Source organism: Crocodylus siamensis, chromosome 5, assembly GCF_052110815.1.
Source record: "Crocodylus siamensis isolate JL-2025a chromosome 5, ASM5211081v1, whole genome shotgun sequence".
NCBI classification, from domain to species: Eukaryota; Metazoa; Chordata; order Crocodylia; family Crocodylidae; genus Crocodylus; species Crocodylus siamensis.
In genome coordinates, this window is record NC_143399.1 from 22,323,786 (window position 1) to 22,341,818 (window position 18,033).

At 45.2% G+C, this 18,033-nt stretch overlaps 1 protein-coding gene across 1 annotated transcript in view; it reads left to right on the plus strand.

The window, feature by feature from the left end:
- The window catches only part of MSH4 (mutS homolog 4), a 79,257-nt gene that overhangs the window by 21,558 nt on the left and 39,666 nt on the right, over positions 1-18,033 (plus strand). The window contains exons 4-7 of the mRNA XM_090046811.1: positions 1,907-2,017; positions 5,457-5,572; positions 7,583-7,756; positions 9,831-10,003. Of these exons, the coding sequence (XP_089902937.1) occupies positions 1,907-2,017; positions 5,457-5,572; positions 7,583-7,756; positions 9,831-10,003 (574 nt within the window). The remainder of the gene's footprint in view (positions 1-1,906; positions 2,018-5,456; positions 5,573-7,582; positions 7,757-9,830; positions 10,004-18,033) is intronic.

Here is an 18,033-nt window from a genome sequence, read left to right on the forward strand (position 1 = left end):
TACTGAAGCCGGGTCTTACCCTGACATCGCTGGAGGGCAAGACACTGACAAAGAGGTCCCCAAAACCTTACAACACCTATCAGTGACAGTCACCAAATTAAGCAAATTGCAGCCGATCCATCTCATTGAATGAAAAACATGTCACTCATTGTCCCACACATTGATCTTTTGTGGGATGACTGGTGACATGCTCCTCATTTACAGAGATGTGTGCTGGGAATCTCGGGTTTCCCCACTTACAGAGATGTGATCCAGAGACTGCACTCATTTGAACTTCACACACCACTGATTGGTGGTCTCAGCCCTAGGACTGTGCTAGAGTTTCAATGTTCACCTAGGGCATCTCAAACAGGAGAACCCAGGCAAGTGGGCATTTAGGGGCCCAATCCTGGGCATGCCAGAAATGGAATGGAAATTCTCATTGCTTAAGTGTGCAAGTTTGAGCCCCAAAAGTCCTGGGAGTGCCTGCCTTGGGTGGCTATAGAGTGTAGGCAGCTCCAGGCTGACCATGCTTTTTGCCATAGGCCTATCACGATAAAGCAGCACAAATTGGGTGTCTATACACATGCTCTGGGGTGGACGAGGGTTCATTTTAATTAGCCTAATTAAAATGCCCTAGTATCACCTGTATCCTGCATTTCAAAATGGCAGCAATGTTGCTTTAACTGTTTTAGTTACTCAGCTGGTTTTAGTTAAAGTACCCCACATTTCAAAACGGCAGTGGGGGGTGCTTTAATTAGAACACTCCAGCAGACTTAATCAATTGAGTCTATTCCAATGCATTTTAATAAGAATGCATCAAAGCATGTGTATAGGCACCTATTGATACCACCTCTGTCATAGCCACAGATATACATTTTATAATGGCACACAGGTGACATCTGTTTCCATCCTTATTTGGGGACTTGGCACACTAATGAAAATAAGAACATTTTAAACAATGGTTAATACTTGCTTCTGTTTGGTATATATTTATCTTAATCCTCTTTTGCATAGGAAATTTATCACAATGTAATTGTACTTTATATTTCTGCTCCATATTATTTAGATGGGTATTTCATGTTAAAAGGAAAAACTAAATTAAATGTCTCCCTCTTAAGCCATGTTCAAAAGAAATAATGCAAGTGAGAAGTAGAAAGGGTAGCCAAACCACAGCTTGCAAACACCTTCTGGGCAGTTTAAATGTGGTTCCAGAGGAAAAGAGAAGTAGTTGAATAAAAGGATTCTTTTTCTCTCCCTCCATTCATTTATTATTCTCTATTGTGGATCTTCTTAAGTTCTTGCTTAATTATTCTAAAGAAGCCATTTACTGATAAATAATTACTTGAGTTGGGCTGCACCATGCAGATCCTTAACTCTGGGACACATTTAAAAAGTTTGGTGTCCTTTCATTCTCAACCATGTCCAAATTTTGGTTTGAGTTTGGGAAGTTTGGCAACCCCTACACTGTAATATATACATGTATGAGAAGAAGTTAGAACAAGGTCTAAAATATATCCTTACCAAAAGCCTTGTCTAATCAAAGTAATACTTGACATTTAATTTTCTTCCAAAAAAGTTGCTTTTCATTGCCAAAACAGGAGGTTCTTCCTCAGTAGTAGTCATGTATTATATTAGATATTTCATTTTGATTTTATATGTCTTAATTCTGTCTCTTTTTTTTGTATATTCATGACATGAGATTAATTATTCTGCAAATTGTTTACTTTAATTTTAAGAATTTTAATGACATTCTTTTCCTTCAATACTAGAGGAATCAGCTGATAGTTAAATCTTCTTTTTGGAAAGTAGAATTGACTTGTATTTACAAAGTGTGTAGAATTCAACAGTGGATTAGTTAATTTTTGCAAAAATATACTTAGAGAGTTCTAACATTTTTTAATGGATAATGTTTTAATTTTTTCAGGTTGTCACTAAACTGAAGATTTTAACACCACTAGAAATAATAATGTCAAATACTGCCTGTGATGCAGGCAATGCAACAAAATTGTTCAGTTTGATAACACATAATTTCAAGGTAGTCTTTTCCTAGACTTCATTTAATTTTTAAAGGACTCCACTGTGACTTTTTGTATAGTTGCTAATTTGTGATGGTCTTTTATAACTTTTTAAAAGCCTTAATTGCAGTCAGGTGTTCTTGTATGCTTTCAGACCTATCCATGCCACTATAAGGGATTATATCTATGCTACTTCCATATCCTTGATCTAATCCTACCTAATAGATGAAACGAGTGCTGATTAAAGCCGAAGCCTTGGAATTTGCAACATAGAAATATTTTCAATAAATTTGCAGACCACTTGAAGATGCAAAGATAGGAAAATTGAATCAGTGTTTTGCCTCAGTTACTTAAGAAGATCTTCATTGAGTTCTGACCCCAGTGACCCTGGGGAAAGACACTTCTAATAGGGAGTAAATGGTCTTCCTAAGTAGGGACCAGAACAGCCACCTCCCTGCTGGGCCCCCCTCAGGCCCCAGGGGAGGCACACCTGGGCCAAAGGTTAGCGAGGAACTAACCTGGAGGGGCTGGACGTATTCAAGTCAGCTGGCCCGGACAATCTCCACCCTAGAGGTCTAAAGGAATTGGCCAAGGTCATTGCAGGACCCCTGGCACGGCTTTATGAGCACTCGTGGTGATCTCGTGTGGTGCCAGAGGACTGGAAGAGGGCCAACGTGGTTCCCATCTTCAAAAAGGGGAGGAAGGAGGACCCAGGAAACTATAGGCCAGTTAGTCTTACCTCGATCCTAGGTAAGCTGTTTGAGAAAATTATGCTGGCACACATCCGTGAGGGGCCAGCAGGGGACTGCATGCTTAGGGGCAACCAACATGGGTTCATCAGTGGCAGGTCCTGTCAGACCAACCTGGTGGCCTTCTACGATCAGATTACCAGATCATTAGATGCAGGGGTACCAGTGGACTTCCGGAAGGCATTCGACACTGTCTCTCACCCTGTTCTCATTAAGAAACTGGGGGACTGTGGTTTCGATGCCCACACAGTCAATTGGGTTGCCAGCTGGCTGGAGGGCCACACCCAGAGGGTGGTAGTGGATGGGTCCTTCTCAACCTGGAAGGATGTGGGCAGCGGGGTTCCGCAGGGCTCGGTCCTCGGGCCCGCACTGTTCAACATCTTCATCAGCAATTTGGATGAGGGGGTAAAAAGCACCCTGTTCAAATTTGCTGATGACACTAAGATGTGGGGGGGATGTGGGCACGCTAGAAGGAAGCATCAGGCTACAATCAGATCTAGACAGGTTGCAAGGGTGGGTGGATGTGAATAGGATGGGATTCAACACAGACAAGTGCAAGGTGATGCACCTGGGGAGGAACAACCGGCACCATACCTACAGGTTGGGGAACTCCCTTCTTGTCAGTACAGAGGCGGAAAAGGATCTTGGAGTCATCATTGACTCCAAGATGAACATGGGCCAGCAATGTGGGGAGGCAGTCAGGAAGACCAACCGTACCTTGTCATGCATCCACAGATGCATCTCGAGCAGGTCCAAAGAGCTGATCCTCCCCCTCTATGCGGCACTGGTCAGGCCGCAGCTGGAGTACTGCGTCCAGTTCTGGGCGCCGCACTTCAAGAGGGATGTGGACAACATGGATAGGGTCCAGAGGAGGGCTACTCGCATGATCAGGGGGCAGCAGGGTAGGCCCTATGAGGAGAGGCTACGGGACCTGAACCTGTTCAGCCTCCAAAAGAGAAGGCTGAGGGGAGATCCAGTGGCATGTTATAAACTAGTCAGGGGGGATCAGCAGGCCTCGGGGGAGTCCCTGTTCCCCCGTGCACTGCCAGGAGTGACCAGGAATAACTGTCACAAGCTGGCAGAGGGCAGGTTTAGGCTAGATATCAGGAAGCGCTACTTCACAGTCAGGGTGGCTAGGATCTGGAACCAACTTCCAAGAGAGGTGGTGCTGGCTCCTACCCTAAGGGTTTTTAAGAGGAGGTTGGATTGAACATCTTGCTGGGGTCGTTTGACCCCAGTATTATTTCCTGCCATGGCAGGGGGTCGGACTAGATGATCTACTCAGGTCCCTTCCAACCCTACAAACTATGAAACTATGAAAAGAAAAATATGGCAAATTCACCCTTGTTTATTTCACTGAAACCACCTTCAAATATATAGTTTACTATCTATTGCTAAGAACTTCCCCCAAATTGTATACCTTATGACACCAGACATTGGTTATTATCAATGCCTACATTCTATACCAGAGAGTACTGTCAAGCAATTGGCTAAAATGATGATACATGTTTATTTTTCATTTGACTTTTTAATGTATTAGCTTTTTGTGCTAGGCAGCCAATCAGGAAGAACTAAGAGTTTGCGCAACTTGGCTAACCAACTGAATAAAAGCACAGAGAGAAACATTTATTTGTAAAAGGAAACAGGATAGATGGAAAAAAGTGCTGTTTTAAAGCTTCTAATCTTTATTAAAGCTAGGAAATGTTCTTTTAATTTTTAACTATATCTGTTCTAGTAGGACTAAGCTGGCCTCACACTCCTATATGAGAGTGTATTTGCTGCTTTGTCTCCATTAATAAGTGGATAAGTGGTTTCCTCATGTAGGATGCCTTTCCCATCTCATAAATTCCTCATTGTGCCCTGATTCCCATGCATGGCTTCAGGAATTCGGCCTGCACTCAGTTATTCTTTACCATTTCAAGGTTTGTTGAAAGTTTGTTGTTGTTCAAGGTCTGTTCCTTCCAGTTATGGTAGGTGGTAGCTTGTCATACTACTTACTGCAGCCATAATGCTGTGGTAGTGTAAAGATATGTCCTCACTAGTTTGTCAGTGGGGAATTGAACCCAGTGTGAACCTCTGCTGCTTGAACAAGAAAGGCTTTTTGTTAGTTGGCAAATAACAGCTTCAAATCTTTTTATGCGACCTAATTCCTAGAGATAAATTAAGACATACGCTGTTTGTGTTGGTTACGTTAGCACAGAGGTTCTCAACCTTTTTTTAGACTCAAGGCACCCTCAGAAAATGTCAGGTTCTAGTTTTCACTCAATTGTTAACTACAAAAAAATAATCATATAATTCTTCCATTGCAGAGAACCTAGAAAAATTACAGCAGCTCAGATTTTTTTTAGCACTGTGGATTCATATTTGAAAACTCTGGATTTATCTTAAGAATCATGTTTGCATACCTAATAGCCCTAAGTTTAGGTGACACTCCATGGCACCCTTGAAAGGATCTCAAGGCATGGAAGGCTGCTGCAGAATCCTAATTGAGAATCATTACACTTGCAGTATGTAGAGCTGGCATAGTAGAACTACTGACTGATCATATTCTAATAGTTTAGACCGAATATTTAAACACCTTGCTGCTTAATCATCAATGGGAAAATGTCCTTTGAACAATACATCTCTAGAAAAATCTATAAAATAACAGAATGAAATATACTAACAATTTTCTATAGCATCTGAGACTCTTTTATTATTATTGTTTTAGAATGTGACTTTTACTACTGTCCAAAGAAAATACTTCAATGAAACAAAGGGGTTGGAACACATTGAACAGCTGTGTGCATCTGAATTCAGTACTGTCCTAATGGAAGTTCAGTCCAAGTATGTTTAATTTAAGAAAAAAGTAATATTATCAAATAAGAGGCTTTAAAAGTTTTTACAGTTTCAATGAAGCAGCCAGTGGTTTGTCACTGGTCAGTACAGCCATCCATTAAATTTAGGATCTATCAATATAGTTGGCTTTTTACTTCTAAAGAAAATATTTCCCATGTATCCATTTTTTAAATTAAGAAATCTATTGGTGTCTTAAAGCCCAATAATCAAGTTCCAAAATTTGACTGAGCAGAACTCAGTGGTCAAGTCCCTGTGGCTCTACCATGGGGCAAATATGCTCCCATCCAGACCCATTGGTCCTGTGGCTTTTGATACTCCCAAAATCGAGGCAGGCATCCTACATGCAAATCCCAGGTCCACATACCTTGGGGTTCAGATGTCCCCTGTCTCACTTGATTTTAACCAAAAATATGCATGATTTTAATCCAAAGACAGAAGGCTTAGGATTTACCATGTAGTTCATTGGGCTGGGTCCTAGCAGAGTCAACAGTATTTTAAGCCATTGTAACCCCACAAGTCAGCAGTGTTCAGTATGTGTTTGTACTCCAGATATCTCCCACAAAGCATCTATGTGCTAATTAGCCTTCCGACTCATGACTGGAACTGGGTATTCTTGTCACGAATCCTGGGGTCCTCCAAAAATGTATATGCAAATAAGGCATAGAGCAACCTGGTCTGGCTCTACCACATGGAGGGTGGGGCCACACTAATATGTAACAGGTTGAAAGAGCGGATTACAGAGGGTTTCTGGATGAACTGTATGGTGCCCCATTTGGTGATGTTTGACAGGCATTTAAAGCTGTTGAAGAAACAGGAATAATTGGAAATGGAAAAGTAAGGCACGATTCAGCTGTGGGAGTGAAGAGGAAGTTAAACTATTCAATGTAGTGGCTCACCATGACTTTAAAAAGAGTTGGTGCTGAGGGGGATTGAGCACAATGGTAACTACCATATAGCTCATTCATATCTCACTGCACTAACCTGTCCTTGTGGTATGCCTCAGCCTTTTCAGCTAAGATAATGTTGTATGCTGTCTCCTATATATTCTTTGCTATATAAGCCTTGTGTCACCATCGCTACCTTTTCCCCCTTCCCACCCCTTCACCCACAGGCTTAGTTGGCTGCATGTTCCATATGTAACTTAATTATGTCCACACCCCTATCCCCCTTTCATCTCTATTATATATTTCCTTGCTTGGGTCTTCTATATTTCCTTGTGCCTCAAACTTTGTCATCTGGAGCATTAACATTTTTGGCATGAAAGGGATCCCTCCCAGTGCCTGCCTAGTATTACAGTATCTCCAGGCCTGGTGCTAGTTCCCTGTGGAGGGAGCCCCCTCCCCTTTTGTTTCAGGGCCGCACATGAAAAAAACAGAAACAAAGGAAAAAGCAGGTTCCCATCAGTATGTTTGCCCAATGTAGGCCATGTGTTTTGTAGTCATGTACAGTGCCAGCGCTGCATTTAATCAACTTCATAGCTGGTTTCCATACTGCACATGCTGCTTTTGGCAGTAGTTTAATGATAGGCATTGCACTTAATGAGGTTTCCTTGTATATGAATGTAAGATGAGGAGCCTTCTTCCGATGGTGATTAGTTCAAAAAAAACTAATCTTATATTCAAGTAAATATGGTGAGTACTTGGTTGGATTTTAATAGTGTACATGTTGAATTGCACTTCCAGATTTTCATATGCACAGTACTCATTATGTGTGTACAAGGCAGTCTTATGTTCTATGCATATTGAACATAGTCCCTGTACAAAAATGTACTTGCACTACTAAAGATTAGTACCTTGACTATACTGCTTATATACTACTCTTAACCCATGTTAGTCAATAAGCAAAAAGCTGTGAACATAATTCTTAGAATGATACAAAACTATTTGGAGAAAACTTGCTCCTTTTTATACTCTCCCTCATATATATATGTGTGTGTGTATGTTTTATGTTCTGGTTAAGTAGAAATATTTAACATTTAATATATTATTACTTTTTCAGGTATTACTGCCTAGCAGCTGTGGCAGCTTTACTAAAATATGTTGAATTTATTCAAAATTCAGTTTATGCTCCTAAGTCACTCAAAGTTTGTTTCCAGGGAAGTGAACAAACAGCTATGATAGATTCATCATCAGCCCAAAACCTTGAACTAGTAACTAATAATAGAGATTCTCGGTAAGGTCATTTTGTGTTGTACTAATTCAGTTTTTCCCCTCTTATAGATTTATAATGCACTATGTTGTGGGGTAAGTCTGTCAAGACAAAAAGTTGATGGTTAATTTTGGTCCCTCTTTAAGAGTAATTATATCCTATGCAAAGCTGATTTTAAATAATTTTAATAGAGATGTGAAATACAATTTAGTACAAAATTTGTAGTTTTTACGTCAGAGTTTTTTCATGTACATCAGAAAATCCTATTAATGATAGGAAAAAAAAGGATATAAGAGATCAAAAGTAGAGAATAACATAGATGTGTGTGTGGTGTACCAGTCTCACATAAACGGCAGACTTGACCAATACAATTGGTAAATATATTTTGATAACCTAGAAGTAATATTTAGACCAAAAAAATCTTAAAGATGATGTCTGTGCTGCATTACCATTCCTAGGTCTTGTCTCCCTTACCCAAGACACAAGGCAAAACAAGCCTGAAAGATTTTTTTTTTTTTTTGGCTGTGTAGCAAGTAGTAGCATGAGTCACTCTTCTTCAGATAGTCATGTGCAAGGTTCTATTACGTTTCATACTAGACACCTTACAATCAGCACAGTGCTTAAGAGTACTTTGTTCACAAGATGTTTGCCTCCCAGGTAGAAGAAATAGTTGTGAGACTCAATAGTATAACAAAGTAGCCCCAGACACCAGGCTATCATCCCCAAGCTCTGTGGAGAGGGTGCAAAAATAGTAGCAGTTATGCTGCTGGCCCAGCCAGTGCTGTGATGCCTCCAGTGCAGCCAGTGATGCATATTGGCTGTTGGGAGCAAAACATCTACTATTAAGAGCAGCTTCTGCAGTTGCTCCTTGACTGGTCAACACTGAAACCTGTAATGGTTACTGCAAGCTCTTCTCCAGATCTTTGGCTTATTTCCTAACTCCTGTTCCTGGTGCATGACCTTTTACTTGTCTCTTGATCCCTGTCTTCAGGTCTTGACTGCCTGTTGTGAGGGGGTCAGCCAAGATATATGTGGCTAGGTCCTGAAGGGCAACAAGGAAGATCAGCTAGGTGAGGGTACAGGTTACCAGGGCATCAGGTCTGGGTCTGGAGAAAGAAAACTCAGGGCTAGGTTCCAGGAGAGCCAAGAGGGAGATCCAAAAGATGCAGTCCAGGGTGCAAGCAGAGATCAGAACCAGGAAAATCAGAGAGCCATGTGCCAAGGGTCAGGGAAAGTTGAAGCTGAGTGAGCCAGGAGAATCATAGAGATCAGTGAACATAAGGCTTACCAGAGCAGACAGAGGCTATTGTCAAGGTGGGCCTGCAGTCTGAGGCTGCAGGTATGCTTAAAAGGGCTGAGTTGGCACTCTTAGTAACCAATCTAGTTACAGAGAACTGGGGAAGTTGCATTGCCCCTGGGATCAAGGTCAGGTGAGGAAGCTTAAGAATTCAGCCCTGCCTGGCCTGACTGACTAGAGGCCCTGATATGTCTTGTCTCATTCTCTCTGCCTTTGATTCCTCTCTGCCTTGACTTCTTGCCCTTGGCTTCATCTACTGACCCTTAGGTGTCTTTGCTCCTGGTCCCTGCCTTTGGCCCTGATTCCTCCAAGTCCTCTTCACTAAACACTGCATGAGACTTGCCTTTTCCTTATTTCTTTCACTATGATCTTTGAGGCCATGTATATACTCTCTGCCACTTGTCCTCATGTGAGAATAGCAGCACAACCAGAATCTTCTTTTGGTTGTCTGTGGAAGTGACATGGGGCCGGGAGATGGAGCTAATCCACTTCAGCAGTTTATTTGAATTTTGAAACCTATTTTTGTGAAGAAACATCCTTTACGTATTTAGTACTTTGTGTTAACCTTGTGGACATTCAAAAAAAAAAAAGGGAAGAAGCGAAAGGAATGGCTGCAGGCGAGACATCTTTTTACAGCAGTGGGGATGTAACTGGGAAGTTCTTAAACCTCAGGGTTTAAACTGCTTTTCATGTCACGGTTGATGCATCTGTAAATATGTAAGATAATTGAATTAGAAAATATCATTAGTTATCATGTACTTTTGTGAAATTTTGTTTTTTAAATTTTTATTGTTTTTAAAGGAACAGACACACTCTTTTTGGAATTCTAAATTATACTAAAACTCCAGGTGGAAGCCGAAGACTTAGGTCCAATATCTTGGAGCCACTGGTTGATGCAGAAACAATTAACACAAGACTGGATAGTGTCCAGGAACTACTCCAGGATGAGGAACTGTTTTTTAGTCTTCAGACAGGTAATACGTTTAATTTTTAAATACTTGGCGGGGGGACTAGGACCAAGGTTAAAATATTTTTACCAACTACCTTAAACATATAATAATATATACAAAACACATTTTGTGGTATTTGTCATAGATTTTTTAAAGTAAATTTTAAAGTTTTTTGAGTCTGTGAAGTGATAGTTCACATTTTATTATTATCTAACTGTTTTGTTACCTTTGTCTTGATCATTTGACTGAAAATTGTAAACTTCTATAGGAAATTTGGTAAGAAATAGATGAACCAATGGCATTTTAAAGGAATTTTGATTAGGGCCATTAGCTCTTTAATTAGGTACACGTTATTTTGGAGCAGAATTTTGCAAAAAATATGTAGAATGTTATCACTAATAAGGAAGGGAATCTATAATGTAATTTGAATGTTTTTAAACTATGTATCTTCTCATTTTTGGCATATAAAACATAGAAAACCCGTTGTGTGTAAACATACATGAAGCTAAGTAGCAAAAGTTAGTTTAGCCAAATTTGCTATAAAATGTTAATCTTTTTATCTGGTTTTGAATGATTTACCATATTTCCCTGAATCCAAGATGACCCTGAATTTAAGACACCCCCCAGCGATGGGGCTTGTTTCCTGCCCTTTGCTTCTCCTCACCTTGCCCTCTGCTGCCTGTCTGCCCCGCCTACACTTGTGCCTGCCTCCCCACTACCTCAGTCCTCCCTTTGTGCTTGCCCCACCTGCAATCTTAGTACCCCCTCCTCCCGAAACACCCCTTCACTTATCCTTGCTTCAGCTCCCACTCTAGAAGGCTTTATCCCTGCTGCAGCCCAAAGCAAGGAGCATGTGCTTAGGGCTATAGCCAGAGCTGTAGTACCTGCTTGCCCTCCCATCTCCTCATACTTGAATCTAGGACAAGGAGGGGTTTTTTTACCTTGTTAAATGGCGGGGGCTTATCTTGTATTCAAGTAAATATGGTAAGTAAACTTGGGTGGGGTTGGGTGGGATGTTGGCTAAATGGAGTGTTGCTCTTGGTCAGAATGTACCTTTTCACAACATTTACAGTATAAAAATACTGAATGACATGCAGTCATCTCAGAACATATGTTAATCTTTCAAATTTGGCAGATCTTTCAAATTTGGCAGATCTTCAGTTTGACTCTAGCATGAATATCCTTTACATTTAGAATTTAAATATTGCAAATACAGTATTTGAAAGAAGAATGTTTCACAATAGTTCCAGCATCACAAATAGCTAGAATAGTGACTTGTAATTTTTTAGTCTTTATTTAATGCCCAGTTTCCAACAGAAAAGATTTTGACAGTTATATCACTCCCTAACAAGAAGCAAAACAAGAAGCAAAAAAATGGTCAATCACAATTAGTATAAAAGCACCAGCCCATCAGCCTTCATATCTCACTTTCCTTTTCCTGAAACATAGAGTACATTTATTCAGTTATAACTTGATCTACCCACTCTTATTTTATTACTATGCTACTTCCCTCCTAATAAAAAGGTAAGCGCTGATAAAATTTGTTGATGACAGAAAGTTAGGAGGCCTTGTCAAAATAGAGAGGGACCAGGCTAGTGCACAAGAAGACCTGGATGAAGTTGAGGATTAAAGTAGTAGGAAGGGGATGAAATTCATTAGTGCAAAATGCCAAGTCATGCCCTTGAGCCCAATACTAAGAATTTCTGCTACACATTAGGAGCTCATTAATTGGCAATGACTGAGGAGAATGAGGACCTGAACGCACCAATCACTAGGAGCAGCCAGTATGATGCAACAATAAAAGAGGCAAATACAATGTTATGATATCTCAGCGAAGTATTTCCAAAGAAATCTGAAAACATTAATAGTATTGTATGAAATCGTAGTGACATAGGTCTGTGCAAAGCTTCGGTCGCTGATTCAATTCGATGGAGATTCGGCCAGATTCGGTTGGTGAATCTCCAAATCTGAATCGTATCACCTTTAATCTCTCTGAATCGAATTGGAAGCCTGTAAATCAATTCAGAGAGATTTGAAAAGATTTGACGATTCGGGCATAGACATAGCTTTAAATGTTTTTTCTGCATATCTCAAGGTAGCAGGTGGCTCATGAATGTTGAGATAGTGAGGCAGTTGAAGCATCTGACAGGAGCATGGGGGGGGGGATCCCCAGTGTGCTCAGCAACCTGGAGGTGGACTAGAAGCACTTCTGGTCTACTTCCAGGTCCCCCCCTTGCTCCCCTTGGCTCAGTGACTGGTGCCTCCTGGGTCTGGGAGGGGCACCCAGGGTCCCCCTGTGGCTGATTGCCAAGCCAGGGGGAGGGCGTGGGGGACCCCCAGGCATGCTCTGCGGCAGACCTGGAGTGGATCGGAATTACTTCTGGTCCATTTACAGGTTCACCACCGAGTATGCGGGGTGGCCATCTCTGCTCCTGTGGGATGTTCCATCCACCCCAATTCACGAGCCACACTTGGTACCTTGAGATATGTAGAAAAAATATTTCCAGCTGTGTTTATGGCCAAATAGCTGATTCTCTGAATCAGCATTGAATCTTCAGATTCAGATGAATCAAATTTCATAGATTTCATAGACATCAGGGCTGGTAGGGACCTCGGAAGATCGAGTCCAGTCCCCCACCCAAAGGGCAGGAAGTTAGCTGGGGTCATAGGATAAGCATCCAATTTGCTCTTGAAGGTGTTCAGAGTAGGTGCTTGAACCACCTCCACTGGCAGACTGTTTCAGACCTTGGGGGCTCAGACAGTAAAGAAGTTCTTCCTTATGTCCAGCCTGAAACGGTCTCGCAGCAGTTTATGACCATTCGACCTCGTCATCCCTTGGTGCGCTGTGGTGAACAAACGTTCCCCCAGATCCTGGTGGTCACCCCTGATAAACTTATAGGTGGCCATCAGATCGCCCCTGCGCTTTTCCAGGCTAAAGAGCCCCATGGCTCTCAGCCTGTCATCATAAGGTCTGTTTTCCTGATCTCTGATCATGCACGTGGCTCTTCTCTGGACTGTCTCAAGCTTCTCCACATCCTTTTTGAATTGTGGAGCCCAAAACTGGACGCAGTACTCCAGCTGCAGCCTCACCAAGGCCGAGTACAAGGGGAGAATGATGTCCCGGGATTTGCTCGAGAAGCATCTGTGGATGCAAGCCAGTGTTTTGGTTGCTTTACTAGGCGCAGCATCGCATTGCAGGCTCATGTTCATCTTGTAGTCAATGATGACCCCCAAGTCTCTTTCTTCCATTGTGCTAACCAGCGTAGCACTGCCGAGCCTATAAGGATGCTGCAGGTTTTTCTTCCCAAGGTGGAGACCCTTGCATTTTTCGGTGTTAAACACCATTAGGTTCTTGTCCACCCATTTGCTGACCCTGTCCAGGTCAGCCTGGATCACCCGCCTTTCATCTGGCGTGGATGCTTTGCCCCAAAGTTTGGTGTCATCGGCAAACTTGGCCAGTCCTCCTGACTCCAATGTTCACATCATTAATGAAGATGTTGAACAGTATGGGTCCCAGGACAGAGCCTTGAGGAACCCCACTGGTCACAGGACACCATGATGAGTGACTGCCATCAATTACAACCCTCTGGGTCTGACCAGGGAGCCAATTTCCCAGCCAGCGGATCATGGTGGACCCAAGGCCACAGTTGGCTAGTTTCGCCAAGAGGTGATCATGGGATACCAGATTGAAGGCTGTTTGGAAGTCAAGATATATGACATCAATCTTATCTTCCTTGTCCAGGTGATAGGTCACCTGGTTGTAGAAGGAAATGAGATTGGTCAAGCAAGACCTACCCACAGCAAACCCGTGCTGGCAATCCTTTAGGATGTTGGCGTCGGCCAGTCCATTAAGGATGCCCTCTTTAATAAACTTTTCTAAGATTTTCCCTGGGATAGAAGTCAGGCTAATGGGCCTGTAGTTAGCCGGATCCACTTTCCTCCCTTTCTTGCATATAGGCACCACATTGGCCTTCTTCCAGTCTTCATGCACTACACCAGAGCACCAGGAGTTTTTAAAGATCTGTGGCAGGGGCTGGGCTATGACGCTCGCCAGCTCCTTGAGTACCCTGGGGTGCAGATTGTCAGGGCCGGCTGACTTGAAGGTATCCAGCTTCTCAAGATGTTCCTTCACAAGGTCAGCATTTATGGAGGGCAGGGGAACTCCTCCACCTGGACCTCCCTGTCCCGTAGCGGGCATGGGCGTCCCATGGGAGTGATGATAGACTGACACAAAGTACCCATTTAATAGGTTGGCTTTTTCCTGGGCGTCAGTTGTCAGTTGCCCCATCTGGTTCAACAGGGGTCCAATGTTGCCCTTGCTTTTCCTCTGGCTCCCCACATATCTGAAAAAGGACTTTTTATTGTCCTTGATGCTCGAAGCTAGTTGGAGTTCAGTTGCAGCCTTGGCTTTCCTGGTTTGCTCCCTGCAGGACCAGACCAGTGCAAAATAATCCTCCTTGGAGATTAATCCCATCCTCCATCCTTTGTAGGCTTTTCTTTTTAGCCTTAGGAGGCCTGCTAGATCCCTGGAGAGCCAGGGCGGCTGCTGTGCCCTCTTGCTGCCTTTCCTTCAAGATGGAATAGACTTAGCTTGTGCATTGAGGATTGCTCCCTTGAGGAGCAGCCACTCTTTTTAAACTCCCTTCTCCCTGGGGTCATGGTCCCTTAGGGCCTGACTGACAAGCCTCCTGAGCTTTTCAAAGTCGGCTTTTCTGAAGTCAAGGACTTCTATGTTGCTGACTGACTTGCAGCTTTACGGTGGATGGTGAAGGTGATCAGCTCGTGGTTGCTGTCACCCAGTGTCCCATCGGTCACTAGGTCGCCAATTAGGTCATCCCCTGTAGCCAGTACAAGGTTGAGCAGTGCTTTGCCTCTCATTGGCCCATAGACTTCTTGAGTCAGGTAGAAGTCATCCACGCATGAGAGGAAGCTTTGTGACCGTTCGGATTTTGCTGAGTGATCCTCCCGTGAGATGTCCGGGTAATTGAAGTCACCCATGACAACCATGGTCCTGGAGCATGCGGCCTCAGCTAGCTCCCGGGTGAACTCCTGGTCAAGCTCAGGATTTTGGTGGGAAGTCTGTAGTAGACTCCCACCGTTGTGTCCCCTGTGCCATGTTCTCCAAGAATTTTAACCCAGAGGGTCTCTGGCTGTCTACCCTGGTCACCAGTATCAGCTTGCAGGGACATGTAGCTTTCCTTAACATAGAGAGCTACACCCCCGCCCCTTTTATCTACACAATCCCTCCTGTATAGGGTATAGCCATCTATACCTGTGGCCCAGTCATGGGTGGAGTCCCACCAGGTCTCCGTTATCCCAATGACATCATAATTTTTTGCATTGAGCAGGAGGACGAGCTCCTCCTGCTCGTTCCCCAAGCTCCTGGCATTTGTGTACAGGCAGGCAAGTGTCCCCTTGGGGGCTCTTGCCTTGCCCACAGATTGTACCAGGGCTGGGGCAAGGGTGGGCTCCCTTAAGTGCCTTGATCTCCTGGCTTTGCAAGGGTTGCTCAGTGGGCCAGCAGTGGCAGTAGTCCCCCCCCATCCCCCAGCGGGCTTAGATTAAAGCCCGGTGGTGCAGGTCAGCCAGTTTGGCTGAGAAGAGCCTCCTGCCCAGCGGAGAGAGGTGGAAGCCATCTCTTCCCAGCAGCTTGCTGCCTCTCTTGCCAAAGAGCGGGCTGTGGTCATGGAAGCCAAAGCCTTCCTGATGACACCAGCTCCGCAGTCTTTGGTTGACTACGTAGATCCTCCTCTCCCTCCTCAGCCCATAGCCCGAGACTGGGAGGATCAACGAGAACACCACCTGTGCTCCCAGACCCTTAAGCCCCGCTCCCAAATCCTTGTCATGCCTCATGACCTGGCTGGGAGTGCTCCGAGCCATGTCATTGGTTGCCCACATGAATAAGGAGCATAGGGTAGTGGTCTGTGGGCTGGAGGAGCTTTGGGATCTTCTCTGCAATATCCCGGATGCGGGCCCTGAGGAAGCAGCAGACTTCCCGGGCTAAGGGGTCAGAGCGGCAGATTGCCCCCTCTCAGTCCCTCTCAGGATGGAGTCTCCCACAACAAACACCTTACATTTTGTCTTGGGGAGACCGGGGTTGGTAGCTGCAGGTGAGCCTGTGTTGTCTAAGGGAGCTAGCAACTTAGCAGGCTCTGCTGGAGCTGCAAGAGGTGCGAACCTGTTGCACAAGGGGCTGTTCGAGCTCCTGGAGGCTAAGTTGCAATTTGGTCTTCAGAAGTGAGTCACACCACAAGCCACAGAGACAAAAGCCTTTATTGCTTGCAAGCAGGTCAGCCTGGAGTCATGAGACTCAGATCAAAAGCCGACCCCGAGTGCCTATTCTCCATTGCTTATATACTTGATTACAAGGTATTGGGAAAATTCCATTAGCGCAATCGCATTTCAAACTAGCATAGTTGCGAAGCTAAGGACTTTCCAACTGCAAGTCTGCGGTTTGCATGTTTGCACAACAGAGCGGGAAACAAGCTGCATGTAGATGCTTCCTGAGTTCTCGTAAAAGCAAACGGTTTTCAGCCCCCCCGCTTTTCCCACAAACCTGTTGCTAAGCTCCAGTGGGGCAGAGGCCTTGGTTTGGCGGGCCTTAGGGCCCTTGACCACCTTGGTCCGTGCCCCTAACTGGACAGAGTGGAAGGTCCCAGAGTCCTCCTTTGTCCTGGAGGGAGACGGTGGTCTACCCTCCAGCTCCCAGGGGAGAAGGGCCTGGCAGTAGGAGTCAATCTCCTGCTCACAGCCCCTGATGGCACATAGTCTCTGGACTGTGACCTGGAGCTCCTCCAGCTGGTGTGCCAGAGACCCCAAAAGGGAGCAGACCCCACACGGGGAGGTGGCCATGCTCCCGGGTCCCAGAGCCTGAAAAAGGGACAGGCAGCACCCGCAGCCAAGAGCCAGGGGCTCTGTCTGCGTGAAGCCAGGGGCTCCATCTGGGGGGCAGTCTCTGAGGTGCCCGAGGGCGGGGGCCGCAGAGCCTGAGGGGACCCTCAGGGTGCGGTGCGTGCCCATCCATGTCATGTCCCTGGTAGGCTGGCTACGGCTGGGACTGACTGTCCTGGTGGGTTCACAGGCAGGGTCTCGGGCCCTCCCGCACACCCTCCTATGCGAACTCTGCACTAACTCACGTGCCAGCAGACAGCGTGCCTGTTTGTGCAGCCTGTTCATGCTACCCCGGTCGCATGGCTCCCTGGGGGGCTGGGCAAAGTAGGGGCCTGGGCAGGGGCTTGACCCGGCCCGGCTCCACGCAGCCGCCTACTCCCACTGGGAGAGAGAGGGGTTAATCCCTTCCCACCATGAGCCCCACTTGCCTCCAGCTGTGCTGAGAGTCAGCAGGGGGCTCTGCGGCTGCTGGGAGGTATCTGGGGGGCTTCAGGGGAGCGGGGGCATGGCGGGCTTTCACCCATGTGTCTCTCACCACTCCGGAGCCTAACTGAACTTTTTTGCTATGTGGCGGGCCCTTTTAAACTGCGCGCATGCGCAGTGGGCCTGCCGTCGGGGAAAGCTGTTCTCGGGCAAGGGAGGGCCCTGTCCGGGATTTGGGGGGCCCTGCCCTACTGGAGGGATACTGGTGAGTACCCCCTCCTACTTTTCTCTCTCCCTGGGGGGCTGGGATAAGTAGGGGCCTGGGCGGAGACTTGACCCAGCCGGGCTCCACGCAGCTGCCTCCTCCCACTCAGAGAGAGAGAGGGGTTAACTCCTTCCCACCATGAGCCCCGCTTGCCTCCGGCTGTGCTGGGGGTTGGCAGGGGGCTCTGCGGCTGCTGGGAGGTGTCTGGGGGGCTTTGGGGGAGCGGGGGCACGGCAGGCTTTCACCCGCGTGTCTGTCTGGAGCCTGGGACAGAGATCCAAATCAACTAATTGAATCACTGTCCCCGATTCAGGCCAAATCTAAATCAAATATGGCCCATTTCGCACACCCTTATAGTGACACGTTATTTGAAATGCGGTGTCCAGTTAAGGTGAATTCTAACTGGAACAGGGCTATTAGGATGATCAGGGGAATAAAGTGTTTTTTGTCTTGTTTAGCTGTGCAAAAAAAAGGT